This window comes from Anas acuta, chromosome 2, assembly GCF_963932015.1.
Source record: "Anas acuta chromosome 2, bAnaAcu1.1, whole genome shotgun sequence".
Classification (NCBI taxonomy): domain Eukaryota; kingdom Metazoa; phylum Chordata; class Aves; order Anseriformes; family Anatidae; genus Anas; species Anas acuta.
Genome location: NC_088980.1, coordinates 24,830,880 through 24,856,821, shown reverse-complemented (window position 1 = coordinate 24,856,821; position 25,942 = coordinate 24,830,880). Strand labels below are relative to the sequence as shown.

Sequence of the window (25,942 nt, the reverse complement as noted above, 5' to 3'; positions counted from 1 at the left end):
GGCTCAGAGGGTGGATAATAGAGCACGCTTTCGGTTTCATCCAAAGTTAGGCTCCTTTTCAAGTACTGGTCTTGGCCCTTGGGGAAATTTTGAATAGGCTTTGTGATAACAGAGAAGCTTCACAGGAAAGAAGAAGTGGATTGATGTGACTGAAATGTTAGAGTTTGATAGCAAAAGTTAATGAACTATCACTTTTTTTACTGGTCCCAAAAAATGGACGCTTGATTTTAACTTTCTCTCAACAAAGTAACAAGTGGCTGTCTTGAAAATTTGAAGTTACATCATGAAAGAGAAATAAACCATTTCTCTATTCTGTGTTGACTTCTAACTGCCTTAAAGAAAGGAAATGAAGCTGACTTGAGGCGCAGCAGAATGCGGAGATAAGTGCACGCAGTCATGATCACAGCATCTAGGTGGAGCTGAAGATGTCCAGCCTTGAAATCGTGATGTGCCTTAAAGGACCTGAGTGAAACTGGCAAAATGTTAGTAACACGTTCATAATACTTTCTTTGAAAACATGTGTGCTTTACCTTAGATGGCAGCAATACTGATGTTTTTTTCCCATGAAATGCAAACAAAATTGCTTTATGTCTTCCTTTTAAAAAAACAACAACTTGTTTTCAGGTTTACTGAACATCAGAAGGGAATCACATCGCTTTCTCTGCTGATGCCCGAAACTGTTGAATACTAAGCTCAGCTAAATTGACAATTAAAAAGAGAAAACACAAAAAATCCCGCAGTTACTGTCAGTGAATAATTTTAGATTACGCTAGCATTTTATTTGAGTGTTTCTTCAGGATAAAAACTTTCCATCCATTTCCTGGCAGTCACTTCAGCACAAATGGTTTACATGTCACATCATGCAGGAACTTGGATTTCATTTTGTTGGTATAGTAGCAAGGGAGCATAAAATAATTTTCACTAACTGGGCTTACTTTGTAAAAATAAATGTATAAATTAGTTACAGCAACAAAAACAACAACAAAAAGATAGAAAAAAAGCTCTTCCAAAGAGGAATGAGTGCTTTCCTGGTTTCTGCCCACTGTGGCGTTGTAAGATACTAATAAATGCCACCTGTTAGTAAATAATGTGAATGTAAACTCTCATCTGAGCTAATACGATAGTTAAGAGCTTGAAAACAGCACAGAGAAGTTTCTTTTGCTTTGGATCTTTTTTTCTTTTTTTTTTTTTTTCACCTACCTTTTTATGGTACTATGCTTTCCAAAACCCAAATATTTATGTGTATGTAATACAGCCTGCATAGTCCATTCATTCGCTGGCTACGTTCCAGCAATCCTGAAGTCTGTTTCAATACAACTTTAATCTAAGTTGCATTAGGTTAATGCCTTCATTGGGCCTGATTCAGCAATCTCTTTAAAGCTCACAGGTAGCATCAAACATAGGAGTAGACCTATGAGAATTAATTAAGCACCTGCTTCTGGTAAACCGGAGGCAAAATCTGGGACGTATTAAAGAGTGCCCTAATGGAATCAGTACAGTGACACTAGGCTTCATCTCCTGCAGAATTTGATAAGAATATAAGTCTACCTCCCTCAGACAGGTGGAATTGACTCTGTTTTGGTATGCACTGGGCCTTCACTGGTATGAGGAAGCACATCACCTTAGATCTGAGCCCCAGTCTTAAGTTCTTTCCTCATGGCGCATTTCTCCAGTCCACCCAAATGTCCCTGAAAAGGAAAATGAGTCACAGCCAGCCAGCCAGAGAATCAAAATATGTGTTGTTGAGCTTGTGAGTGCTGCTGAAAGGTTGTGGTTATTTAGGAATGCAATACGATTAAATTGGTTGGTTTATTTAAGGAAAATCTGTCTTCCCTACTAATACAGAGCACTGCATAAAATGTCCATGTATCTGGCTTTGTGAAGAAATGAGTGGATTTCCCTGATATTTTAACATCTGGATAACTGAAGGAAGCTTTATTGCATCCTCCCAAACACCCTATAGGAAAGTTATTTCCATCACATAAAATGAGTCATTTATCTCTGGAGCCATCTTAAGAACAAAAATCATTATCGGCACATTGACAATGAAGTCTGCAGCTGACTGAAAAAATTTCAGTATATACTTACATTGACTTCAGATCAGATGTTCACTAAGAGAGTTCAGATTTATATGAAAATAACAATGAACAAACAGATTGCTTAATGTAACAATATTATCAAAGGCAAATATAGAAAAATAGGTGGACAAAGGTAGGAAATGAGAATAGAACTTGCTTTTGTTCAATGGAATAATGGTAATATAGGATCATTTTGAAAACTTACTAGTCTCGCTTGTCTAGAAGAGCGCTCATAGTGAGACAGGATTTATGGTAAGGCTGTTATTTTTAGAAACACATCCTAGAGATACTATTCTAAGGATGCCATTTCACAGTCAGCATAAATAGATGTAACATTTCTACAGCTGCAGAAAGGATGGTCCTGCTTTTGGCCATACGCTTCCATCCCTTCCCTTGCATCTGCCTTTGTGGTCATGCACTTGCAGTGTGACTGAAAATGAGCCCCATAAACAGGGGTTACTCATTTTCAGTTGGATTAGTGGATGCAAATCACTGCACGGCCACGTGAGTGAAAGCACTGACACAGGGCAGTGTGAGCAGAAGGATGGGGTCATCCACTCCATAGATACCACAGTCTTAGATTTGTTGGAGTCAATTATGAAACCACATCTGAAGTCTTCAGCTGAGGACTTGAATAACTAAACTAACTCAAAGGCGGAAATGTTTTTCAAAACCTCACAATTCACGCTGACTTACTCTGTTTTGAAGATGTTAGATGAACCAGTTACTGGTTCATTTAAGGCTCTTATGGTAACTGACTCTAAGAAAACTTCTAAGGGTATCTCTGTCGATGTTTGAAGCATTTTTTACCCTCAGGTGCCAAGGCCTGAGTTCAGGGCTCTGTGCTCTTCCTCCACAGCTGATGCCACAGCTCACCCTTGAGACCTGCTAGGAATGCAGAGAATGCAACCCTCTGCTCTGATTCAGGCCCAGGTTTATCATGAACCATAAAAAGCCTATCTTTTAATCTTTCAAAGAAAGTAAATTATTTTACAGTAAACAAGTAAATTGGCTCCACATGAGAATGTCTCCTGTGCCAAAAAGCTTTTCAGAGCTGCAACATTAGAATACATCTCATGTGATTACAGAGTTTGTCCACACTGAGCTGAGCACGTTTTGCAGCCCAGCAGCTGCACCACTGCCACCTTGCAGAATAAATCTCTTTTGTGATGGTGGGAAAAAATAAAAGAAATAAAAGAAGAAATGGTAGAATTCCTAGCACAATTCATATCAGAACAAAGGAGTTTCTGCTGGGCTGCTGGAGTAAAGGTTTACGGTGCTCATTATCAAAGGATAGTGTCCAACAGAGGATGCTTAGGAAGGAGAGTAAGAGTAAGTAACCAGTTTCCAGCAATCAGGAATGGAGCAATTTCCAGTTTTGGAGATTCACTCTCAATTATGGTCTTTAATAATTGCTAAAGTACCCATCTTCTGTGATTTCATCTAGTTCATTTTTGAACGACTTATATTATTGGCTGTAGTTAACATATACAGAAAGAAAAGTTCTTTATTTTTCATCTGATGCCTGATAATTTTGGGGTTCCTCTTAATTCTGCTTTTGTGAGGCGTTCCCTTGCTACCTTTGAGTAAAATTTGGCATTGTTTTATATCAGTGCAGTTCCCTTAGTGCAAGAAAAAAAAAAAAAAAAGCACTCAGTGTGAATAGGCCTTCAGATGTTGATGCGAAGATAAAATGAAATGCTTTTTTCTTGTCTCTTTATTTTCTTTTCTCTTTTTCTTTTTTTTTTTTTTTTTCACTTAACAAGATTCCATAGATATTGTTAGTAACACAGTGCCAACTTAAAGTATGTATTTTCTGCGGAGAAGGACCTTGGAATCCTGGAAGACAGCAGGCTGACCACAAGTCAGCAATGTGCCCTTGTGGCCAAGAAGGCCACTGGGATCCTGGGCTGCATTCAGAAGGGTGTTGCCGGCAGGTCAAGGGAGGTGATCTTCCCTTCTGCTCAGCCCTGGTGAGGCCGCACCTGGAGTCTTGTGTCCAGTTCTGGGCTCCCCAGTACAAGAGGGATATGGAGCTACTGGAGCAAATACAGAGGGGGGCTACAAAGATGATTAGAGGACTGGAGCACCTGTCGTACAAGGACAGGCTGAGAGCTGGGCCTGTTTAGCTTGGAAAAGAGATCTTATCAATGTGTATAAATATCTTCAGGAAGGGTGTCAAGAGGACGGGGTCAGACTCTTTTCAGTGGAGTCTAGCAACAGGACAGGAGGCAACGGGCACAAACTGAAACACAGGGATTTCTGGCTGAATATGAGGGGGCACTTCTTTACTGTGAGGGTGACAGAGCACAGGAGCAGGTTTCCAAGAGAGGCTGTGGAGTCTCCTTCTCTGGAGATACTCAAAACCAGCCTGGATGCCATCCCATGGAACATGCACTCCTGGTTGGCAGGGGTTGGACCAGATGACCTCCAGAGGTCCCTTCCAACCTCAGCCATTCTGTGATTCTCTATATTATAAAAGAGCATCCTGCTATTGTCGGACTTCACTTCTATCTTCTGTTTTCAGATACAAAAATATTTCCCCCACCCAGTGATTTACATCTTCTTTGTACTATTTTTCTGTTGGTTTAAGCGGGTCTGTTTTTACATCTACTCCCAGAGATAATTGAGTGGGTTGGATTGTAAAAACAATTTGATTGTTTGACAAGGTCTCTCCCTGTGTATTTACAAAACTGTTCCCACATAATTTCAAACCATCCTGAAACACTAAAACACAGCCTCAGGTTATGCTCTTATCAGAGCACACAGGGTTAGCAGGCATGGGCCTGTCGGATACTTGAATGTGAGATGGCTGAAGGAAGAGGAGCAGAGAAAATAGCATACTCCCCTTCAAGCGTGTGCTATTCCAGAGTGAAGGCAGGCATCTGTGCACTGCTGATGGAAATGCTCCTAGGGCTTTACATACAATAAAAATGAGTTGCTGACATGTTTTTCAGGGAGATATTCATAAATTTTCTCTGCACACTGCCCAAAGTCCTGCTGTAGAAGTTGTTTCTAATTGAAAATTCCCTTGCACAGGTACACCAGAGGAAATTTCCCTTAGCCTATCAGTATTTAGTACTTGTCCAGTGTCATTGGTGTGGAATTCTAGAGCTCAAAATCAGAAGAAACATGAAATCATCCAGTCTTTTTCTGAGTCAGGCAAGATTGTTCTCTGTTATGTCATTTCTAATGTTTTGCCCATGTTAACTTTAAATGTGCCAAGAAATAGGGATTCCATCACTTCCCATGGGAGCCTGTTCCAAAACCTCTATATAATCACTCTCAGAAAGTTTCCTTGATGTCCAGCCTTCCATTTCCCATTCTTAATTTAACTCCATTATATTCTTTGTTATTGTATGCTGAATGGTAGCAGATGTCCAAGGCCTTGTATTTGGCTTCCTGCATTAGAGAAATCAATTACATATTGCTGCATACATTATTCCCCACAAAAAGTGAAAAGATAACTCACTTGCTAAACTGTATAATAGTCCTAGCTTATCCAGATTTCAGTAGAGTATAGGGCATCAGTTAATTAATCTGAATTTCTCTAGACTTACTGTCTTTTAGAATCAAGTGGATAAATGTAGAGGAAAATATGTTACACTAAAAGAATTGTGAGCTAGAAAGTGAGCTAACCTGCTAACTGAAGGTGGTCAGCTTTGGGGATTTAACAATAGCTTAGTAAGGAGCAACAAGGATCACAGGCAGCCTGTGAGTCACTGGTCTGGTGCATGAAAAGAGCAAATGGAAATTTAGACTGTTAGATGTAGGGTGCTTTATTACAGATGAGAAAATACTGACGCTACAACACAAATTACTTGAACAGACCTCATCAAGAATACTGTGTGCTGTTTGTTTTCTCTGTGCCTCAGAGAAATGATCTGGGACGAGCACAGGCACAGGGAAGGATGGATTGCTGTCTACTGACCAAGAAAGGGGAAACTGTTTTCTGTGAGACAAGAAGAAAACACTGACTTAATTTAATAAATTATTTATGACAGTAAATACAATTGGTATCTAAAATATCAGGAAGGAGACAGAGAGGGAGAACATGAGTAAAAGAACAAAGTTGGTATATGAACTAGTTAGTGTGAAGTAGCATTAAATTAATATAGTCAGGAAGTTAGGAAACAAGTAGTGAGATTCTGAAGTACCCCACAGTAGGACCAGCACAGACAAGAAATTTAACTTATTCTGAGACAGAGCTTATTGAATTTCTGTGATGCAGTTGGTTGTTCTTGATGACTGATTCTCTGTATTTGCCCCTTCAAGACATTATGTGCATTATATAGTCAAATTTAACAGAGATACCCTTTGTGAGCTCCACCCTGAATGGAAACAGCTTTAAGCAGGTCAGATGGATTGGCTTAAATGTTAGGGTGAAATCATTTTGCAAAGATAAAAATGGTGAGCAACTTAGCTGTATTGTCATGAGCTAGAATAAATTATGTTCTATTTCATAGAACATAACAAAAGGGGGCTACCATCAAAATAAAGCCTAGCATGAGAGTGCAAAGAATTAAAATGAGATATAAATCAGAGAGACACTTCACCAAAGAAGTGAAAAAGCGACCTGGAAGTTTCCCAAGTTGGGGTGAAAGATGATCTGAAGGCAAAAATGGAATCTTTGTCAGGACAGCAAGTTGAGAAAGTCCAGATGGATTGGGAAGTCTGGTTGCAACGTTCCCCATCTGGAAAAGGAATGGATCTGGCAAGACATATCTATGAATGACAACCAACCTGACTGCTAAAAACCTGATCAGAAAAGCCTGGATAAAAGCAGGATGCCAGAAAAGCTTGGATGAACTTGGAACTGGCTAACAGAAATAACCTGCAACAAGGACTTGAACTGAAAAATCATCATGTGAAAGTAAGCAGAAACAGGCTACTGTGGAAGTAAAGTGAACACCTGGATGTGAAAATGAACCAGACAGGAGACGCTGTATGTCGTTTTTTTACTTAGTGTGCATTCTGCAAACTTACATTTTCCCAGCTCAAGTAATACAAATGCCTACTGAATGAAAAGCAGTGGGAGCTGACTTTAGCATTGTGCCCTGTATGGTGCTATGGTGAGAAAAAGGCACAGAAAGGAACATTTCTGGTAGCCTTTCTAGGTAGCCCAGCTCTGATGGTGCTTCAGAATTCATATTTGGCCTCAGCTATCTGCTATCAAGCCATGATATAGAAGTAAAGGACAGGTGTTGATCTGAGTGGGTTTGAATTCTACCAAGAGCTAGAGAGAGGAAGAAGAGAGGGAGACCTGAAGACATTTGCATTCTTCTGACACAGAGACATGGAGACTGACAGGATACATTAGCCGTGATGGAAAATTGCAATCAAAGAAGCCAAAATACATGGTGGGGATCTGTGAGATTTACCATGAACCTTGAATATTTCCCTTCTGAAAGGAATCAGATGATGCAGCTGCCACAGAAACTGCTTGTCTGAAACTCTAGAAGAAGAGTTCTATGTTTAATAGGCAGAATGAAATAGGAAATAGTGATCCAATAAATTGCATTTGGATGCAATATATATGTAATTTCAGTTCCTCTGGACTGAAAGTGAGACCTTGCAGGTGCACACAGCAGCTTCAGTTTTTGTCTAAGTCAGATAGATGAACAACAGTAGTAGAAACTGGGCTATTAATATGTATAACTTGCTCTACAAAAAGTGTAGAAAGGCCATTAATTAGTTACTAGATGAGACATGCTAAAAAGTAGGAGATTTGAAAATAAAAAATCTAATTGTTCTCAAGTGCACACAGAAGTTATCCATTGCAAAACGGGGAAAATCAATTTTGAAAACAGAGCGGGTAGAATTCCAGTACAAGACAGAACAGCTAAAGCAGTGGGTGAGCTCATTATTGCTTTGGATTTTGCCGTCTCTATTTCCTGTAGTGAATTCAAGGCAAAGTTGTTCTACATAGACAGTCTATGGAAATAGCCTTCAAACTCATGATTAACATGGAAGAAGTGATTTGTGGACAATTGGTTTGCAGTCAGCAAGTTGTTCAGCTCTCCAGGGCAACTATGGAATGACACAGATGTCTTAAAGTAGCTTTCCAGTTAGGAAAATCAAAAAGAATGACTGCATACTGTTTGAAGACACAGTGCATATGTGATGTTAAAATTCAGATTGATCTGAAATAGGGTCATTTGCTGAGCCTGAGTGACAAATAGCGGAATATAAAAAGACAAACAAGCAAACAAACAAAATCTAACTAGCCTTACAAAACATGAGCAGTGAATCTAGGGATCACAGGTATAGGAGAAAAAAATCACATGCAATAAAAGCAAACATGCAAATTTGTGTTGATTTTGTTCTGAGGTCATGCTGTAGATTTAAAAGAGGAATAACAAGAGTAGGAACTTTTTGCTTAGGAAGCAGAAGAGTTTTGTTTTGTTTTGGTTTGGTTGTTTGTTTTGATTTAGCACAGATATAAGTTGTACCATGAGAGCTCCATGTGAGAATGTAACCATGGAAAACTGCCATCTGAATAGCTACCTTATTGTTGATCAAGAAGAAAGAAGAAATAATTTTTGGAGAAATGTATAGACGGAGATGTGCCTTCAGCTAGCTCTTGGTCTTTACCCTTAGCTCTGGTTTAGAAAAAAAAAAAGTGATAGTACATATTTAATATGGCTATTAACATCTAAAATTAACATCCTTACTTAAAAGTATTATTGTTACACCTTATTGCATCTCTAATGTTGTTTTCCACCTTGGTTGTTAGCAGTAGATCATGTTGAGCAGATCCAAAGGGGAGGCATTTGAGCCAGTTAAGAGCAAGAGGTCTTTGGCTGAGACAAATTGAGTGGCTAGTGGAAAAATCAGTCCATGGTATTTCTTTCTTTTATGCTGCACTAGTTCATCTGCTGTGCTTAAGGTAAATGACCTCTTTTTGGAAGCAACTCAACATTTTTAACAGCCTTATTTTTAGCACAAATGATCTGAAAATACTTATATTCTATTCTCCAGAACAGGAGGAAAAATGCCTAGTGGATAGTGAGTTGCTTCCAAAGGAGCTCTTTTACCTTGCACACACAATCTGTGAATGTGGAGTTTTCCAATAATTACAAGAAACTTGATGCTGTACAGATGTGTCAGCTCCACAGCCACTGTCACAGTGCTCTGTTCCTGTATGTATGCAGCACTCTGTTCCTGTTAGGGAAAGTTTATTCATTGATCAACATTGGAAAATGGTTTTAGGTGAAAAGCGCTGTCAGTGGACAAAAGACCATGACTTCTTCATTTTCTTTGAAGGAAATGGTTCTTCCAAGTTCTTCTTCTTTTGTCTGTCCATGTTTCAAACCCTGTTTGGCTCATATTGAGCACAAATTCCAAAGCTTAAAGTGCTGTGGCAATATTGACACAGAAACACCATAGATTTAGAAGACAATGGTCTAGTAGTATAGAAAGAACTTAGCATACCACTCAAAAAAAAAATAACACCCACCATTTAGAAGTGCTTAAAGGTCTGCAGTATTTTCACTGTCATTTGTATGAGAGAAATTTAGAGGATAGGACAGGCTGTGTGCTTTCGGTGAAGTGAGCACAGTATTGGCTTGACCCATGAGGAACTCATTTTCAAAGAATCATGCATCCTCAGAAGATTTTCATTTTCTTCTTTTGTACAGTTTACAGAAAGACAAATGTGTATGGGTTATCTACTGAGACAGCTGCAATGATCCTCTGTTCTCTTACAAGATTCCCAGATGAGAGGATAGTGATATGCAAATTGAAAAGGCATTTGGCAGGTGGGATTTTCTGTCACCTTTGAGTAACAAACACAATGATGGTAGCAGATGGTAGTACTCTGGAAGTTAAAGCTTAGATAAAGAATCAAAAATCTGTGGGGAGAAGCACTGGGTAGTATCTATAAGTATCAGTGAAAGGAAGGGGCAACTGTGCTTCCAAAACCATTGTGCATATTGAGATGGGTAAATCCCTGCTCAAACTACACAAAAAAATCTGCTCTGTGGAAGGCATAGAGAAAATGGAAAGCAAGTGCAAGATGTGCCATGGTTGTATGGGAAAGAAGTTTCTTCCCTTAAAAAAGATAGATCCAACTTGCTACAATATTACTGGGAATAACAGTGAAGCAAGTGGCTTCATCAGCACGGACTCAGGCCATCATAGTGCATAGATCTGCAGGGATCATGATACTCCTAACAGGAATCAGAGAGACTTGGAGTACTTGGTTGATGCAGAAACTGTCCTAATTGGGAAGAGATCACATCTTTCTGAGGAAAAATTGATGATCATCTGTCATAAGTTACAAATTCTCAATGGCTTAAAGCGTTTGCAAAAGTTTTCAAAAAAGGGGGCTTGATACTGCCCCAGAGGGCTAGAAGAAATTAGAGGGAAAAAATCAATACTGAATAAATTCGGAGTTTAATACTGTCAAGTGCTGACCAGAACAAAATGGAGTGGTGATTAGGAAATGTCCACCAATGTCCAGGCAGTCCCCTCTAAGCACCTAGCAGGTATGTATACATGCTGCCAAAAGAAAGCTGAAAGAAGCAGTAGTGATGCATTCCTTAGGATAAAACTATCAAAGTGTGTCCCTGCGTCCCTCAGACAATCTTTTGCTTTTAAATCAAGAACCATTTCTTGGGTGTCTCAGAGGAATAGCTGATAGAAAATTGGACAAAGAAAGAAAAACTATAAGGGGATTTGGATGGCTGCGTGAATATCTCCTGATGTAGAAATTCTGTAAGTGGGATTTATCTGATCAAATGTAGTTGTCTACCTCTAAGCTAGTCAATGGAACCTCATGGTAAACAAAGGAGATCTAATCAGTAAAATCAGTAAAATGAAGTGTGAGTTATCTCAGCTTAAAGAAGACATTAAGCATAGGTCAGATGAATCAGTCTCTGAAAGTACCTACTTCTTTCCATTGACTATCAAGAGTGACCAGCTGAGATGTGAACATCTACATTGTAGTCAGATCTGAAGTCAGATGAGATGAATCCAGCCCAAGTCGGGCCTGATACTGTTGCTGTCTGGGCTTTTAGCTTTCTGTTTGGGATGAGTCATAAAGAACATCACTTATCAAGAATTCCATCAAGATATGGGCAGAGCTGAGACAGTTCCCAGTGAAATGAAGTCTAATTGAAGCATAAAAGCAGAGGTATGTTTTGGATAAATCTGTAAAAGCAATTAAACACTTTTCTGGAATATATAGCTGAAATAATAAGAACCACCACCCAAAATACAAAACATATGCAAGGCCAGTTAGGAATCTAAGTTATGTGGGTGAGCAGGTTTGACAGAACTCTAAGTGGAAGTGCAGAAGAGCCAGTGGTGAGACGTCTGTGAGAGAGAGAAGCAATGGGAAGAACTCCAGAAGTACATACACATGTCACACACAGATATCAGTACAAATATACACAGCAAAATGGTGAGAAAGCTGAGACCTTCTGGCTGGAGTATTTGGAATAAGACCTAGAGGAAGACTATATCCTGCTGTTTTATTTGTTCAGGGACACAGGATTTTTACACCCTTTATAAAGCAAAACAAAGAAATACATGACTTCCATCATCACTTCTTGTCAGTTTGCTCCTCCTTCCCTAGCCTCTAAGAAAAGTAATATGGGAGTCCCCTATACTAATTCAATTTTCAGGCAGAAGAGGCTATAAACTAGTGCAGTCTAAGGATGTTCCATCTTCAAAAAACATAGAATGTTTTTTCTTCCGTGTTGTATATTGTTATACATTGTTATATACATAGAAGAAAGATTTTGAGTGTGAGAAAATACAAGACCTAAGTATGTGGGAGTCTTACTAATGCCAAAAGTAAGCTTGAAAATGAAAGCTATCAGGAGCTGCCAACATATATCTTCGGGGCTACCATAAAGCAGTTAGGACTTTACAGAGTGGTATGAACTTCTTGTAATACCACTTAGGGTGATAGTTTTCAGAGAGTAGTAAAATAATGTTTTTGAACCTGCTTGGAATACCAGTAACATTGAGATACAAACTAAGTGCTAGTTTGTATTAACACTAATTCTACTGACTGGCTGTATGGAAAAGGCAAAGTAGCTATTTAGTTCACTCTGGCATAAAGCCCGTCACTTTTTAGGGGACGGTGATAAAAATTTTTAGCATTCCTACAGGGTTCACTGCAAAGTATAGAAAACAAGTAGTTTGTTCACAAAATGTTAAGACCATTCTTCATTAAAAAGAAAAATGGTTGTTCCACCATTTATTTTCAAATGCTTTCTATTGGACGGTGTGACCGAGTTCTTCAAGGGCAAAAAAGGAGCAGGGCATAGATTTCATGCTAGAATTTAAAAAGTCATGTCAAAGGTTTTGAAATTTCAGTGAAAAAGTAGATTGGAGAACCTGTGAATATTTTTTAATTTGGGGAGCTACTTTTTAATGTGTTGAATCAAAGTATAATCAAACACACTTTTCCTTATTATTCTGTATTTTTAACCTGCTTCAGTGTGAGTACTTGAATAAATTTGTTCTAATATTCACTAAGGGCAATATATATTTTGTCTCATGTTCATTAGAGGCAGTTCAGTTTTGGCTACCTTGCTGATATTACTGATCACTGCAAAGAAGATGCTTCCATCACTGGTACTGTAATTACAATGACAATATGACTCAGAAAAAGATTTAGCTGATGCTCTTCAACCCTGCTTTATTTGGAAATAGATTTGTCACTTTTTTCTTACATGTTCTATCTCATGTTGCATTTTAAAGGACAGAACCAATCAAGTCATTCTTAGAATGAGGAAAATTGCTAGAAAATTTGAAAATCATTGTGTGCAGTTTAATATGCTGGGTTGATCTGGACACCATATTACATTAAGAAAAAATATATCTCAAAACATGCTCTGTATAACATCTAAACTGAGAGGATCAGAAGTAGATATGTATCTTCTTAATGTAATAGTATTTTCCTTAATTTTGTTTACATATTTATATTCTGGCTCCATAAAATGAGAAACAGCCTGGAAACATAGCTTAAAAATTAGGAACGCGCTCCTAGGCTGTGTTTTCTTACGGCTATCGCAGTGCATCGTATTGGCCATGTACTACAGCTTTTATGAATCAGCATGGCTTCAGTGGCCTAAGCCAAATTATAAGGTGAATAAAAGGGAATGTCTTTAAATCAATGATGATTATTTTGCATTTGCTCTATTTTTATTTTCTATTTGAATGTTTTACTTGCCCTTTTGTTTCTCTTTCACTGTCTGATGCTGGTCACTTTTTAAAGAGACACTAATGCTTTGAAATGAATGGAACTATTTAAGTTCATAAAGACACAGCTGGCACCGTGTAGATTCAGTGCTACTAAGCTATGGATAGATTTAAGTGATTTGTGACACTAAAGACATCCTGCACCTTATGTAATTTAAACACCAGAAGAATTAAATAAGGAGGGGCCTGTGCATGGTATCAGTTCGTGTGGGAAAATATGCTTCAGTGACCTACTGGCATTGGTTTTGGAATGTGGCATTTAAAAGTACCTTTTACAGTGGGAAAGAATTTGGTCAAGAATAAACAGTCTGACCTTGTTAAATGGACCAAAGTCTGTGCATAACCTAGTTCCAGAAAACTAGTTTTAACCAGTTTGTGGGGAAAAAAATAAATCTGTCTATAAAAAAATGTAACTAAATTTTCTAGAGACAAAACGATGTAGATGGAACAGAGACTAAAAGATTGTTGTTAAACTATGGACTTTGCTGGTTTTTGCGAAGTTGACTATGAACTTAAAATATGGTTTGAAATGTAATTTCAGAGGGCGTTAAAAGCAGACAGTGTCATACACTGCACCCAGATGAATTCAAGTTGTGTATAGAACTAGTCAATGATATTTGACATATATCAAATCCACTTACAGATTATGATCAATATCTGAAAATGTAAAAACCATGAATTTGCAGTAAAACTGAATTTATAGTACAAGCTAAGCTTTATACATGAAGCCTGTTATCTGCAGGCAGTCACTTGACTAGCAAAAATCCCTTTGATAAAGACAAAAAAAATGCAGAGCAAGAAAATTACTTCATTTTGATTTTAGCTTCAAATTTTGCTGAAGGTGAACTGACACACTGCTGTTGAATCTCCAGGGTATGAAATCCTAGCTTCAATGCAGTCAATGGAAAACATCCCTTTAATTTCACTGTAGCCAGGTTCTCATTCCAGGTTTTCATATTCTATTTGAAAAATATAGGTACTTTCTCTGAACAAGTACTCAAGCTGCTTTGGACAAGTAGAGTATACAGAGAGCAGTAATGACCTACAGAAATTGTATTTGATGTAAGAGACTGTCCAGCTCAGGGGATTTTATGACAGAGTTCCCACAGGTACTTTGCAGAATGCAGACCCCTTTTCTTTTTCTAGTGTTAGTGCAACGGTGTCAAAATAACAAATTAAACTTTTCAAGGCCTTGCAGGTGATTCATTTTCAATGCATGAGTGAATGAAAAATCCTACAATAGTGTAAGAATATGCAGAAGCATTGAAAGGCATTGTGAAATAATACTTCAAGTACATCATTTAAAAATTATAGTAGCCAGGTGAGGTCCACTAACCCAACAGTCAATGCTACATAAAAACAAAAAACGTATCCATAACTGCGGTTATCAGCAAAACTACTGAAATGGTAATATTAAATTAATTTATTATTAAATTAAATTTAAGCTAGATGGTGAAAGGTGCAACAGATTAAAAAGTAACATTAGATAAAACACTTGAAATATAGAAAAAAGAATGTTTGTGTCAGGTAAATACAGGTTAAAAATTAGAAAGTGCGCACATTATGTTTTGACAAGTTTGGATAAAGACTATGTATTAAGCCAGAAAAGAAGAAAGCCTCTCTCAATGTAAACACTTTTCAGATTTTTATAGTCAATGTAAACATCTTCTGAACTTAGCCTGAGTTTCCTGAATTCTGTCTCGCTCTACTTTGTGTTTGCAACATCAGCTATATATTTACCCTGCGGAGAGCTCTGGAGGCCCTAAAAGGGGTGGAGTTCCCACCCCGCTGTGAGGAGGCTCTGTGCGGATTCTGTGTACAGTCGCCTTCGACACATCGACTGTTGCACTGCTCCCCTGTCAAACCGTCTGGTCCCCTAGCTAAAAATGCGATTCAGACCCTGCTAACTCTGAAGCTCACATTTATCCCCTTTTGCAGCCTTTGGACATTACCACGAACTCACAGAAAATCAACAACAAAACCTTCAGCTGTTCTCAGAACGTGCAAGCGATGATACTTCTTTTTCCAAAACTTTGTTGGTTTTTTTTTTCCTTACTCCATCTGTATATGTTCTCATTTCCCTTATTTTCAGAGTAGAATGTGCTATCCAGATCTGTCCAATAGCTTCAGCCCTCACCTTTTTTAAGGGATTTTTTTATCAAGAGTGCATTCACCAGGAAGGGAAAGTGTGCATATACCAGGTTGTCTGATTTACATTAGGTTCTTTATGTGAATAACGCAATAGACAATAGCTGTAATTAAGCCCAGAAGTCTGAAAAGACAACATGATATGGGACAGACAATCATTTATCTGTTGGATCTAATATTTTATTCTGAAGATTCCCTACGCGTCCTTTCACGTGTGTGACCCATTTGGAGCTGTGAGCACAAACCTCTCGATAGCTCCTGGTGAGACACATGCTAAAATGGAGAAGGGAAGCCCTTTCATCCTGATGGAGCATTCATTTCAGGACTAAAATATCCTGCTCCGAACATTGCTTTGAGGATTTCACAGAACTAATCTGTCTGTGTAAGCACATTGTCCAACTGAGGAGCTCAATAGAACTGTTATATCCTGCACGCTTTCACTGCAGTCTTCAGGAAATTCTCCTTTGCATGGCTTATATATGTGTATATATATGGAGTTGGGACAGTATTGACACTGCAAAGGATTCCCACATTTGGCCAGGCGAACTGAAGATAGTGGGCTGTAAAGATGATGGATGTTATAGGACTATCCTATCAGGTGAAGCTCATTTAGAGAAAAGATGTATTTATGTTTTGACATCAGGAACGAACTTGCCTACAGCTAAGCTTTTGCTGTCATAATACCCTCAGCAGAGATGATTCACTTTTAAGACCCCCTTGTCATGGACTAGAACATCACTGTGTTAAGGGCAAATTTCAATCAAGATCTAGTTTTCTTTCATAGCCTTTTTTGAAGACATTTATATTATTATATATTTATGGCCAAGCATTAAATATATCTACTGCCATGACAAATTCCTAGTTAATACATTAATTCTTCTTATTAGTTCACAAAATGCTTCTAATCAAGGGTTTTGATTCTATCTCCTATTCCTCAGAGGAAAAGAGATTTCTGGAACATCTTATGTGCGTGTTACTCTCCTGAGACATTTGTAAGAATCCATGTGCAGTTATGCATAATACATGTAAATTAAATTACAGAGTTTTTACATTAGCATCCAAGCTTATTTGGTCAGGGAGAGAAAAAGGGAAAAGAGTTTAGAAGTGTAGGAGGAGCTTGACCTCTGTTGCATTGTAAGTGACTTGTCATAAGCATGCTGTAATAATTTTTAAAATTACACTATTGTGTCTACCATGAAGCCCATCCTACCTCTTAGCATTTTGCTTAGCGCACTTCCTAACATCCTTATTTCCTGCAAATACTGTATATTGGCACATTCATAGCATTATGTGTAGTGTAAATAGAGGGATCTAGGAGGAAAGGAAGCAAAAAGAAAGTGAGGAGGCATAAGACAGGGCCAGTCAGTGCTTCAACAGGGAAAATGAGGCCAAACAAATACAATGACAAGGACTTTTTTGTTGTTGTTTTGTTTTGTTTTGTGGTTGTTGTTTTGTGTTGTGTTTTTTTTTTTTCCTATTATTATTATTTTGTGTTGCTTTGGGCCAAGGAGTGTTTGAGTTCACTTTTATTTCCAATTGCTGCTTTGCCTTCTGGACAGAAGATGCTACTTTTTTATAAGCAAACAGTTTAATTTGTCACATAGCTGAAATTCTTTCCTAGTGAATATGTGAAATATTATACCCCGAATTTGCAATTAATGTGACAAATGACATCGGTTTTGTTCTATTCTTTGCTAAAGGTGCTTCACAGACAGAATCATTCCAACTCAATTATGTACTATTTTAAAACTAATTAAAAGACATTCCAGAAACTTTTTAAGCCCTGCCTTCATCTCAACTTGCTTCATTATCTTTGTGCCCATGTGGCCACAAAAAGAAAATCTTGTTGGTATTTTTCATTCCTATGATGGGTTGATGCACGAACTAAGCAAAACCACTAATATCTATGTTGATCACTTGCAGACTTGACATGGCAGTTATACCTATTTAATAATAGAAAAATGAGTGAACTTCAGTAACATTTGTTCAGTTGCCATGGAAACCATAGGATACTAGACTGCCTTTGGACCCCCATCCTTTGATATGCCAAGTGGTTTCTGTGAGTTTTTAATGTCCTCATCAGCTCTTGAACCTGCAATCAAAATCAGGCAACAAGAACTTAAATCCTGTGACTTGAAGACACGCAACTTCTCTCTTAGTTTCATCTACTTGAATTACCACCTATTCCAATGGGATTCCTTTGAATGGGCTGCGGCAACGAAGATATAAACATGGAAATTTAGGCCCCAGCTCAGTGTGCTGAAATTAACTCTTATGGTGGGACCTTACCGTTGGCATCAACAGATGCTTTCCTTAGCAATCAAATGTACTTTTTGGGTTGTGGGAGGCAAACTTTTCTATCATGTTAACAAATTCAGAATTAGTCTAATCTCAGCTGAAAAAACGGCACTGTTTTTTAAGAAAAGAGCAGATTTGGCAAACCTAAGCCCGCACAGCCAAAATCCCATATGACACAGTATTTTGAGTCATAAGGTGACCTTAGTATGAAAGGCAGCTTCAATTAGATGTCTATTGTGTTTTCAAATATAGAAGAATGGCTTTGTGTTCAATGGATTACCCCACTGATTAAGACAAGGAAGCAGATGCTGCAAGGGCATATAGCTGGAAAGAATTTCATTACTCCGTTTTTTTATAATTAAGAATATATTCAATGTATCAGAGCAATTGATACGTAAAACCCACACAAGCATTATGATCACGAGAATTTCCCAAAATTCATAGGTACCAGTACCTATGCATAATGAAACTCCCAGCACCTTCCATGTCCCAAAAAACAAGCAGAAAGGATGGGGGAGGGAGGAGAATCATGAAGGAAAGTCTTTTTATTTTCTTCTTTTCACGTGAAGGTTTATAATTAAAGGGGAAAGTAAATTAATTACATGAATATTAAAAGGTTACTCTTCTATTCTAACATTTGGTCACAAGTTGTCTAATGAAAAGGAATGCAGGCTGGAGGGCTGCCATGCCTTTGCTTCTTTCTGCAGAGGGCCACAGGCTGAAGCAGTGATTGTGCGTGACAGATTCTGGGAACAATGAGCCTGCGCACAGATCATCCAGATGGAGCATGCTTTTCTAAATTACACCAACAACAGGGTGGCCCACAGGCAAACAAAATAGTTAAACAATACATAATAAAGTTTTTATTTGGTATTTCCTGTGAGCCTCTGCCAGTTGCCAGGGAGTGTACTGTATTTTTCTTTTGCTGTATTAATTGTTGACCACAACTGGCAAAGACCCAGACTAGCAGGGACAGATAAGGGGGGGAAAATGGCATCTGGACACTAAAGCCTCAAGTGTACTGGGAAAAAAAGCACAAAAAATTACAGCATATATCTGGAATTTTCCAACTAACGATGTGCGGATGTGGTAGCGCTAGGGAAAAAGAGCCAAACTGAGCCTGCTTTGTTCACTAAGAGAGGCCCCCCTGTAACATTCCTTTTAGCTGTGCATATTTTGGCTTCAGTTGTGCAGTTTTAACTATATACTGTGTATGGAGCAGTTCAGTTGTTGCTGCATGAATCTAATGATTTTGTTACAAGAAATAAAATGCTCTCAATGCGTATGCATTTTTGTTGTTGTGAGATGTTTAAATAGAGGCTGTGTTTTAAATGTTAAATTATAGGTGTTGAGTTTTCAGAGGGAAGAGGGAGAAAAATTCATTAAGTATAAGCCATCACTGCAACAGCTGCAAGGAGGAGACCCTCAGTAGCAGTGAATGCTGCCTTTTAAAACTCATCAATGAAATCAGTACTTACAGTTATCTGGTTTAGGGAAAAGCCCACAATATAGCATTAACACTTGGATAAAAACAGGAGGTTGCATAAACATGCTAGTTTGATACTGTTCTTCTATTTTCTTTGTCATTATAAACAGTTAAGGTATTGGCATCCTTCTAAGGAAGTTTTATACGTCTGATTCACTATACACAGTATAGTAAGTGATTTTGCCGCTACTAGTACACAACAAAGAAAATAAACAAGAACAGGTTGCTGTTATTCTCTTCTACAGTTAAAATGGCCTTGCAGATATTATTAGGCAGCCTCTCCAAAGAAGGTGAAAGTTGCTGTGAAGACTATCAATATGTATACAGGTGAAAATCAAGTGCATTAGGCAGTGACAGGGTTTGCAGCTACAGCAGGCCTGCAGTTCAAGTGACAGGGAGCAAGTTCTTGATACAAGCTTAAATCGTCATATATTTATACTGCATTTTTGGATTTACTTGGACCATCTTCTAGTCACCAGCAGCCCTTATTGCCACAGGCTTGTTTTCACTTCCCAACTCACATGCTCTTTCTGGCATTAAGTACTTTGTTTTTTCTTTGTTTGTTTTTTTGGTTTTAGGGCAGAGATTTTTGTGATTGGTTTTAGCTGCAAAATATGGAAGTCATCTATGCTATTATTTCTTTGTATGTGTGCAGTTGTCTTCTGTTAAAAAAAAAAAAAGGCGTATAAAAAAATGAATTTATTCACTTGATACTATATTCATATGCACACTGCTTATTAACAGGACTGAACCTATGGATCACTAATGTAGGTTTCTTCAACTTGAGCTCACAGAGTTCTGGCTGTAGTGGATGACTGTCATAAGTAGCTGATTAAACTAGGAGGCAGGACACATTGCCAGTGGATTTCCCAGATGTTTGTTCCCATTCATCTTCCAACACACAATTACTGGTATGTTTTCCCCTTAAACCTGTTTTTCTACCTCTCCTCCAGCCCCCTTGCCTTTCTCCACTAGATCCAACTCCCACCCCAAATCCTCTGTGGAGTCTGCTTTCCCTGGGCACCAGGCATGCCCCTCAGTAACCCCAGCTTTCAGCTGCAGGCCTTCCTCAGCAGTCCCTGTCTCCTTGTAGAGTTTTTTTTCCTGATCCCAGTCTCATATGCCTTGCTGGTCATTTTTCCTTCTTCTTCCCTCCGTAGCTCATAGTCTTCTTTCTCAGTCAGTTTCATTTACCCCGTCTCTCCACAGACACCCAGCCCTGATTGTTCTTAAACCCAACAAGGCGATGTCTTAGTCATCTCTTAGTCTTAGTCTGGCTTTCATACCCTATTCCCCTAGTCTGTCCAGCTATTTTCATCTCTGTGGCTGAGTGCGATAGGTTCCCCTTCAAACATGGGATAGGCCATTTATAGCGTAACAGGCTGTCTTCACAGTCAGAAGCTTGAGATGCCATGATGTCCTGCTGAGCTCCCCAGAGATGGCCTGAAGTGTGCTCATTCAAACCAAAACCTTCTGAAAGTGCAATAATTATGCACTAGTGCAAGTCCTTACTGAGCATGTGCCGGTTTTCAGATTTATGACATGGCCAAATTTGGAGGAAAGTTTTACAGGAGTGGCCAAGTTCCACAGCCTTTGTTCCAAAATGTGAGGGCACCAAAGCTTCTCAAAAAGAAGGTCACCGGAATTTAAGATGTGCAAACCATGTAGCCTCTCTTATGGAAACCCCTGAACTACTTCAGCTGAAATATTCCAATAAAGCTGAGTATAAGCCAGAGAGATACAGCATGGAAAATATTAGTGTAATCAGTGAAATTTTGGTAAAGTTGTAAGATGCTGAATAGAGTAATCTTCAGTAATATGCCATGCTAGCAGCTTGAAGGTGTATATACATGCTGCTCATGATTGTTTTCCCTTACCATAAGGAATCTGGAGAATTTTGAGAAAGTCTCGAAGAGACTCTTTGTTTCCTTCAGTAGAAGCCAAGGTGCAAAATCACTTTGTTTTATTTATATATGTGCTATTCCCCATGGAATCCCATGGACCCCTTCCACATACCCTTATAGCCAACTATTGTGTATTCTACCACATGTGTAAAATGATTCTTACTTACTTTAAAGACACTACACACTTCCAGTCCCTAATGACATCTATAAATATAATGAATGCACAGTTAGGGACGTCAGTTGGTCACAACCATTCACAGTAGTGTAAAAACACTGGGTCATGAAAAAGATCAGATCTATGATAGAAATGAGTGTTGTTAAGTACTGATCACTGGCAGGCATGAGACTCCATTGAAGTCCCATTGAAGTCAGTGAAGTTCAAGGGCAGATCTATGCTTAGTACGTAGCCATACCAATATCAAAATTGCTTTAGATATTGTCTTTTTCTCTCATTAAAATTAAAGTCCTAATTTTCATAAAATCATAGAATGGTTTGGGTTGGAAGGGACCTTAAAGATCACCCAGTTCCAACCCCTGCCATGGGCAGGGACACCACCCACCAAAGCCCCATCCAGCCTGGCCTTGAACACCTCTATGGATGAGGCATCCAAAGCTTCTCTGGGCAGCATGTGCCAGGGCCTCACCACTCTCATAGTGAAGAATTTCCTCTTTATACCTGATTTAAACCTACCCTCTTTTATTTTATAACCATTACCCCTTGTCCTGTCATACATGCCCTCATAAAAAGTCCCTCCCCAGCTTTCCTGTAGGCCCCCTTTAGGTACTGGAAGACTGCTATAAGGTCTCCCTGGAGCCTTCTCTTCTCCAGGCTGAACAACCTCTACTCTCTCAGCCTGATATTTATTTTTTCTTTTCCATTCTCCACCCAGCCTGCATTTCTGCTTGAGATTGCCCCAGCTCAGAGGCAGGACCTTGCACTTGGCCTTGTTGAACTTCATGAGGTCACAGGCCCGCCTCTCAGCCTGCCCAGGTCCGTCTGGATGGCATCCTTTCCCTCCTTTGTGTCAATTGCACCACACAGCCTGATGTCAGCCAGCAAACTTGCCGAGGGTGCACTCGATCTCACTGTCCATGTCACTGACAAAGATGTCAAACAGCTCCAGTCCCAATACCGGCCCCTGAGGATCACCACTCATCACTGATCTCCACCTGGGCATTGAGCTGCTGACCACGACTCTTTGAGTGTGACCATCCAGCCAATTCCTTACCCACCAAGTGGTTCATCCATCAAATCCTTCAATTCTTCAATCCTTAGAGTCAAGGATGTCATGTGGGACAGTGTCAAACACTTTGCACAAGTCTGGGTAGCTGATTTTTTTGCAACCTAATGAGCTATTATTCAGCATAAAATATGTAATACTTCACTGGAAGTCAGATTAATTAGAATAGGCTTCATTTTCCCATAAACGTACCGTTTCCTTGTCCAGTCTAAAACAAGGCAAGTCTTTTAAACTTTGAAAAAAAAGCATATTTATAGATCAGTTATTATGGGAGTGGTAAGTAGTCTACTTCCTTGAGATGTAATTGATTAAAACTACTTTTGTACCTCACATGTGAGCTACAACACGTACATGACATTCCTGTGTACAGCATTTCCTGGTGAACTGTCATTCATCCCGAGTCCTAGAGACAGAAATGGCAAGATAGTTAAGAGAGGTCATCTGCAGTACCCTGCATTATTTTTCAGGCTGAAGATTATACCCAGAATTGTTTTAAGAAGTACTGAGTCTCCACATAATTGCTTTCAAGGCATATTGCCAGACTAACACTTCAATTATTCAGAAGAAGAAATAAAGGCCTCTTATATTGTTGCTGATAACACCTTTCCTGCATCTGAAAAGATGTAAAATCCATTCTGTTTTTTTCAATAGTTGTGCTGTTCACTTCTGTTTTCCTTTTGCTGTGTTATGATAATAGATTATTTTATCCTTCTTCCTACTTAATTTCAAACAGGTTTCATTTTCAGATTTTCTTGCAGTAGCCCAAAACAAAACTATGTTTATCTGGTGTTTAAAGATGCTTTGTAAATAAAAAAAAGCTTAAGGAGGGGTCATTTAGACCCATGTTTTGTAAAAGCTTCATATTACAAAAACTAACTTGGATCTAAATTCAGCCTGAGAGTATCCTTCTAATAACAATCATACTGTCTACTCCTGTAAACATTTAGTTTCTGATCCCACAATCATTAATGATTTTAAACAGCAGTAACATAACCTCATGATATTAGCAACAACCAGAAAAAGCTAAAATAAATGTTCTTTTTTTCCCATTATAAAAAAATCTTTTTCCCTGCAGACTGCCATTTTCCAAGAAAAATAGTTAGTATTTGCTAAATGGAATGTTATACTCTCTAGAAAATATAGGGTATTTCTACTTTTTTGTCTCTAAACTACTTTTTAAAATAATAAAAATTAAAAACAAAGGCAGAAATGGATGTACATGATTCCACTGTCTGATGTTGTCTTCCTCTAACCACCCAAAGCTTCCTCTGAAATAAGTAGGAATTCAGTGTGTATTCGGTGTTAGGGTAGTGCTTTTACGGCCTGTCCAGTTGTGTGGTTTTTTGTTGTTGCTGTTGTTCGTTTTTTTTTGTTTGTTTTTTTTTTTTTTGTTTCTTTAACACAGACTAATAACATTAGCTTTTTCATGCATGACATTTTTGCCTCAGAGAAATAGGTGAGGTCCTATCGGCTTTTTGTGAACCTTCTGTGTACCTTTAAGTTTAACCCCTTGGAGCTTGCAGGATCATTAGGGACTTCTGATCTGCCCCTGTACGAGAGCTGCATGCTCATAGGCCTGGTCTCTCTACAGGAACTCTAGCTTCTGGCTCTGCTTTTCTCTCCTCTCCTCCTCACCATCCATGGAGTCATACATTGAAGGATTTCCTGGTGACTAGAGCATGTTATTTACATGAATTGCTCTGAAAGTTCATTGAAGGGGGTATATATTGCCATCTGTATATGGCTGTTAATGCTGTGGAAGTTTTTTGGAGGTGATGGGCAATCTTATTTCCTTGCAATGAATATGCAGGTAGATTTATGCATGGAATGATTTCTTCTCAATACAGATCTTTGTGAGGAAAAGGCACACGCAAGCTTCATCATGATGATGGGGAAACATATAGACTATGAAACTGATTTTTCGAAGGCAATCTAGTCAACTGGTGGCAAGGCTGACATTGTCACAAGGGCTCTTGGCTCCCTCTCTCAGACCATTAGGATACTTACACTAGCTCTTAAGTATTAGCTTCTATTTGATTTATTCTTCCTATTCAAGGATGGATTACATACTGAGATAAACAGTTTAGAAGACCTTTTTTTGTGTGTGTCTATTTTTATCATTTTTATAAGGACTCTTCCTGGACAGTTAGGATCCATGAGTGATTCACAGAGCAGCAAAAGGGACATGACTCAGGAGGAGACCTCCTGCATGTATTTTTCATCCTCAGGCAAAACCTTTTAAAGCAGCAGATTTCCATTCCATACTGGGTGCTCCCTCGTGGTGTGTCTCCACCACACCAGTGACAGTTCAGCCTGCCTCTGAGCATCATTCCTCCCCAGGAGTCTCCAGGACGAGGGATTGCCACTAGCAGCAAACAACATTGCTACTGATTGGTTAGGGAGAGCTAAAGCATTTCTGTGTAAATCGGATGTTTCCTTCTCTCCTGGAGGCTGAGCATGCCTGTGTTTCATGATCCCTGTGCCTATAAACTGATGTCCAATGCCTGAAGCTGGAAATGTTCACTTTGTAACATCCAGAGCACAGCTAAATCCAATTCTGGAGTATTAAAAATATGTCTCAGTGCAGCAGCTCAGACAGCAAAAGCAGAGTGTGCATATTAGTGCACACTTCCTTAACCAGCCCTGCAATCAGAGTCTGTCAAACAGATGCCTGGAAGTGGATTTGGACTCTTAGAGAAAGTGTTTCCTGTCTTAGACCTTTCTGCACAGTGTACAAGGGGTTAACAAGGGAGCTACTTTGCAAACAGAGGCAGAAGGTCATTGGCGGCAACAGCAAAGACTCCTACAGCCTGCCATGGAGAGCCTTTCACCCGGCATTTCCCACCCAGGGGACTGTAAACATTGGCTCGCGGCCATGGCGTCCTACAGAACTTCTCTTTACTTTCCGCATATACATTTATGCGTCTTAATGGACACTGAAGCACGGCAAGTTAGTCCTGCATGTGCAGAAGGAGAGAGGGAGCTTCTGTTCAAATTTAAGAGAGGAGGGAAAGAGCCATTACTCACGCTGGAATTTGAAAACATAGAGATATGCTTGTTCGGTGGTACTTCATGTAACATAGCTGCTGTTCTCAGGCAAACTTTCTCAACTCACTGGAATGTGTAGAATGCTGTCACTTCATCAGAACCCAGAAGAGCTCTTTTATCTGCCATTTGTTAGTAACTAGCAATATTGTTCTTATCTCGTTGTCCTTTAGCCTGATGCAGTGCCCTCAGACATGAGAACTTGTAACATGAAAGCACTCATTACCTTGAGCATTCCTTTTTGTATTGTCTGAAGCTTTTATCTCACTAGCTTAAATAAGATGCTTTGTATCAATTTTGAGAGAGATGAATCATCTGTAAAAGGCTGTTCTGCAATATCATTTTCACAACAGAACATTTTACATTTTTATAAGACTATTACCACTCTGGAAGAGTCCTCAGCCATCTAGACTAAGTCTTTTTCACCCAACTACTCTATCCATAATTAATTTCCTAAAGAATCTGACTTCTTGAAAATAACCAAAAATAATAATACAAGCTTTAAAGTTAAAGCTGGGAAATAAA

General features: G+C 38.9%; 1 protein-coding gene across 3 annotated transcripts in view; it reads left to right on the top strand.

Moving 5' to 3' along the window:
- The window catches only part of CDK6 (cyclin dependent kinase 6), a 140,811-nt gene that overhangs the window by 58,606 nt on the left and 56,263 nt on the right, over positions 1-25,942 (top strand). The window contains exon 5 of one of the 3 annotated variants that reach the window (XM_068673958.1): positions 22,022-22,386. The exons of the other annotated variants lie outside the window; for them this stretch is intronic. Coding sequence (XP_068530059.1) covers positions 22,022-22,294 — 273 coding nt within the window. The 3' untranslated portion in view covers positions 22,295-22,386. Of the gene's footprint in view, positions 1-22,021; positions 22,387-25,942 lie in introns of those variants that run through there. 3 annotated transcript variants of the gene reach the window in all.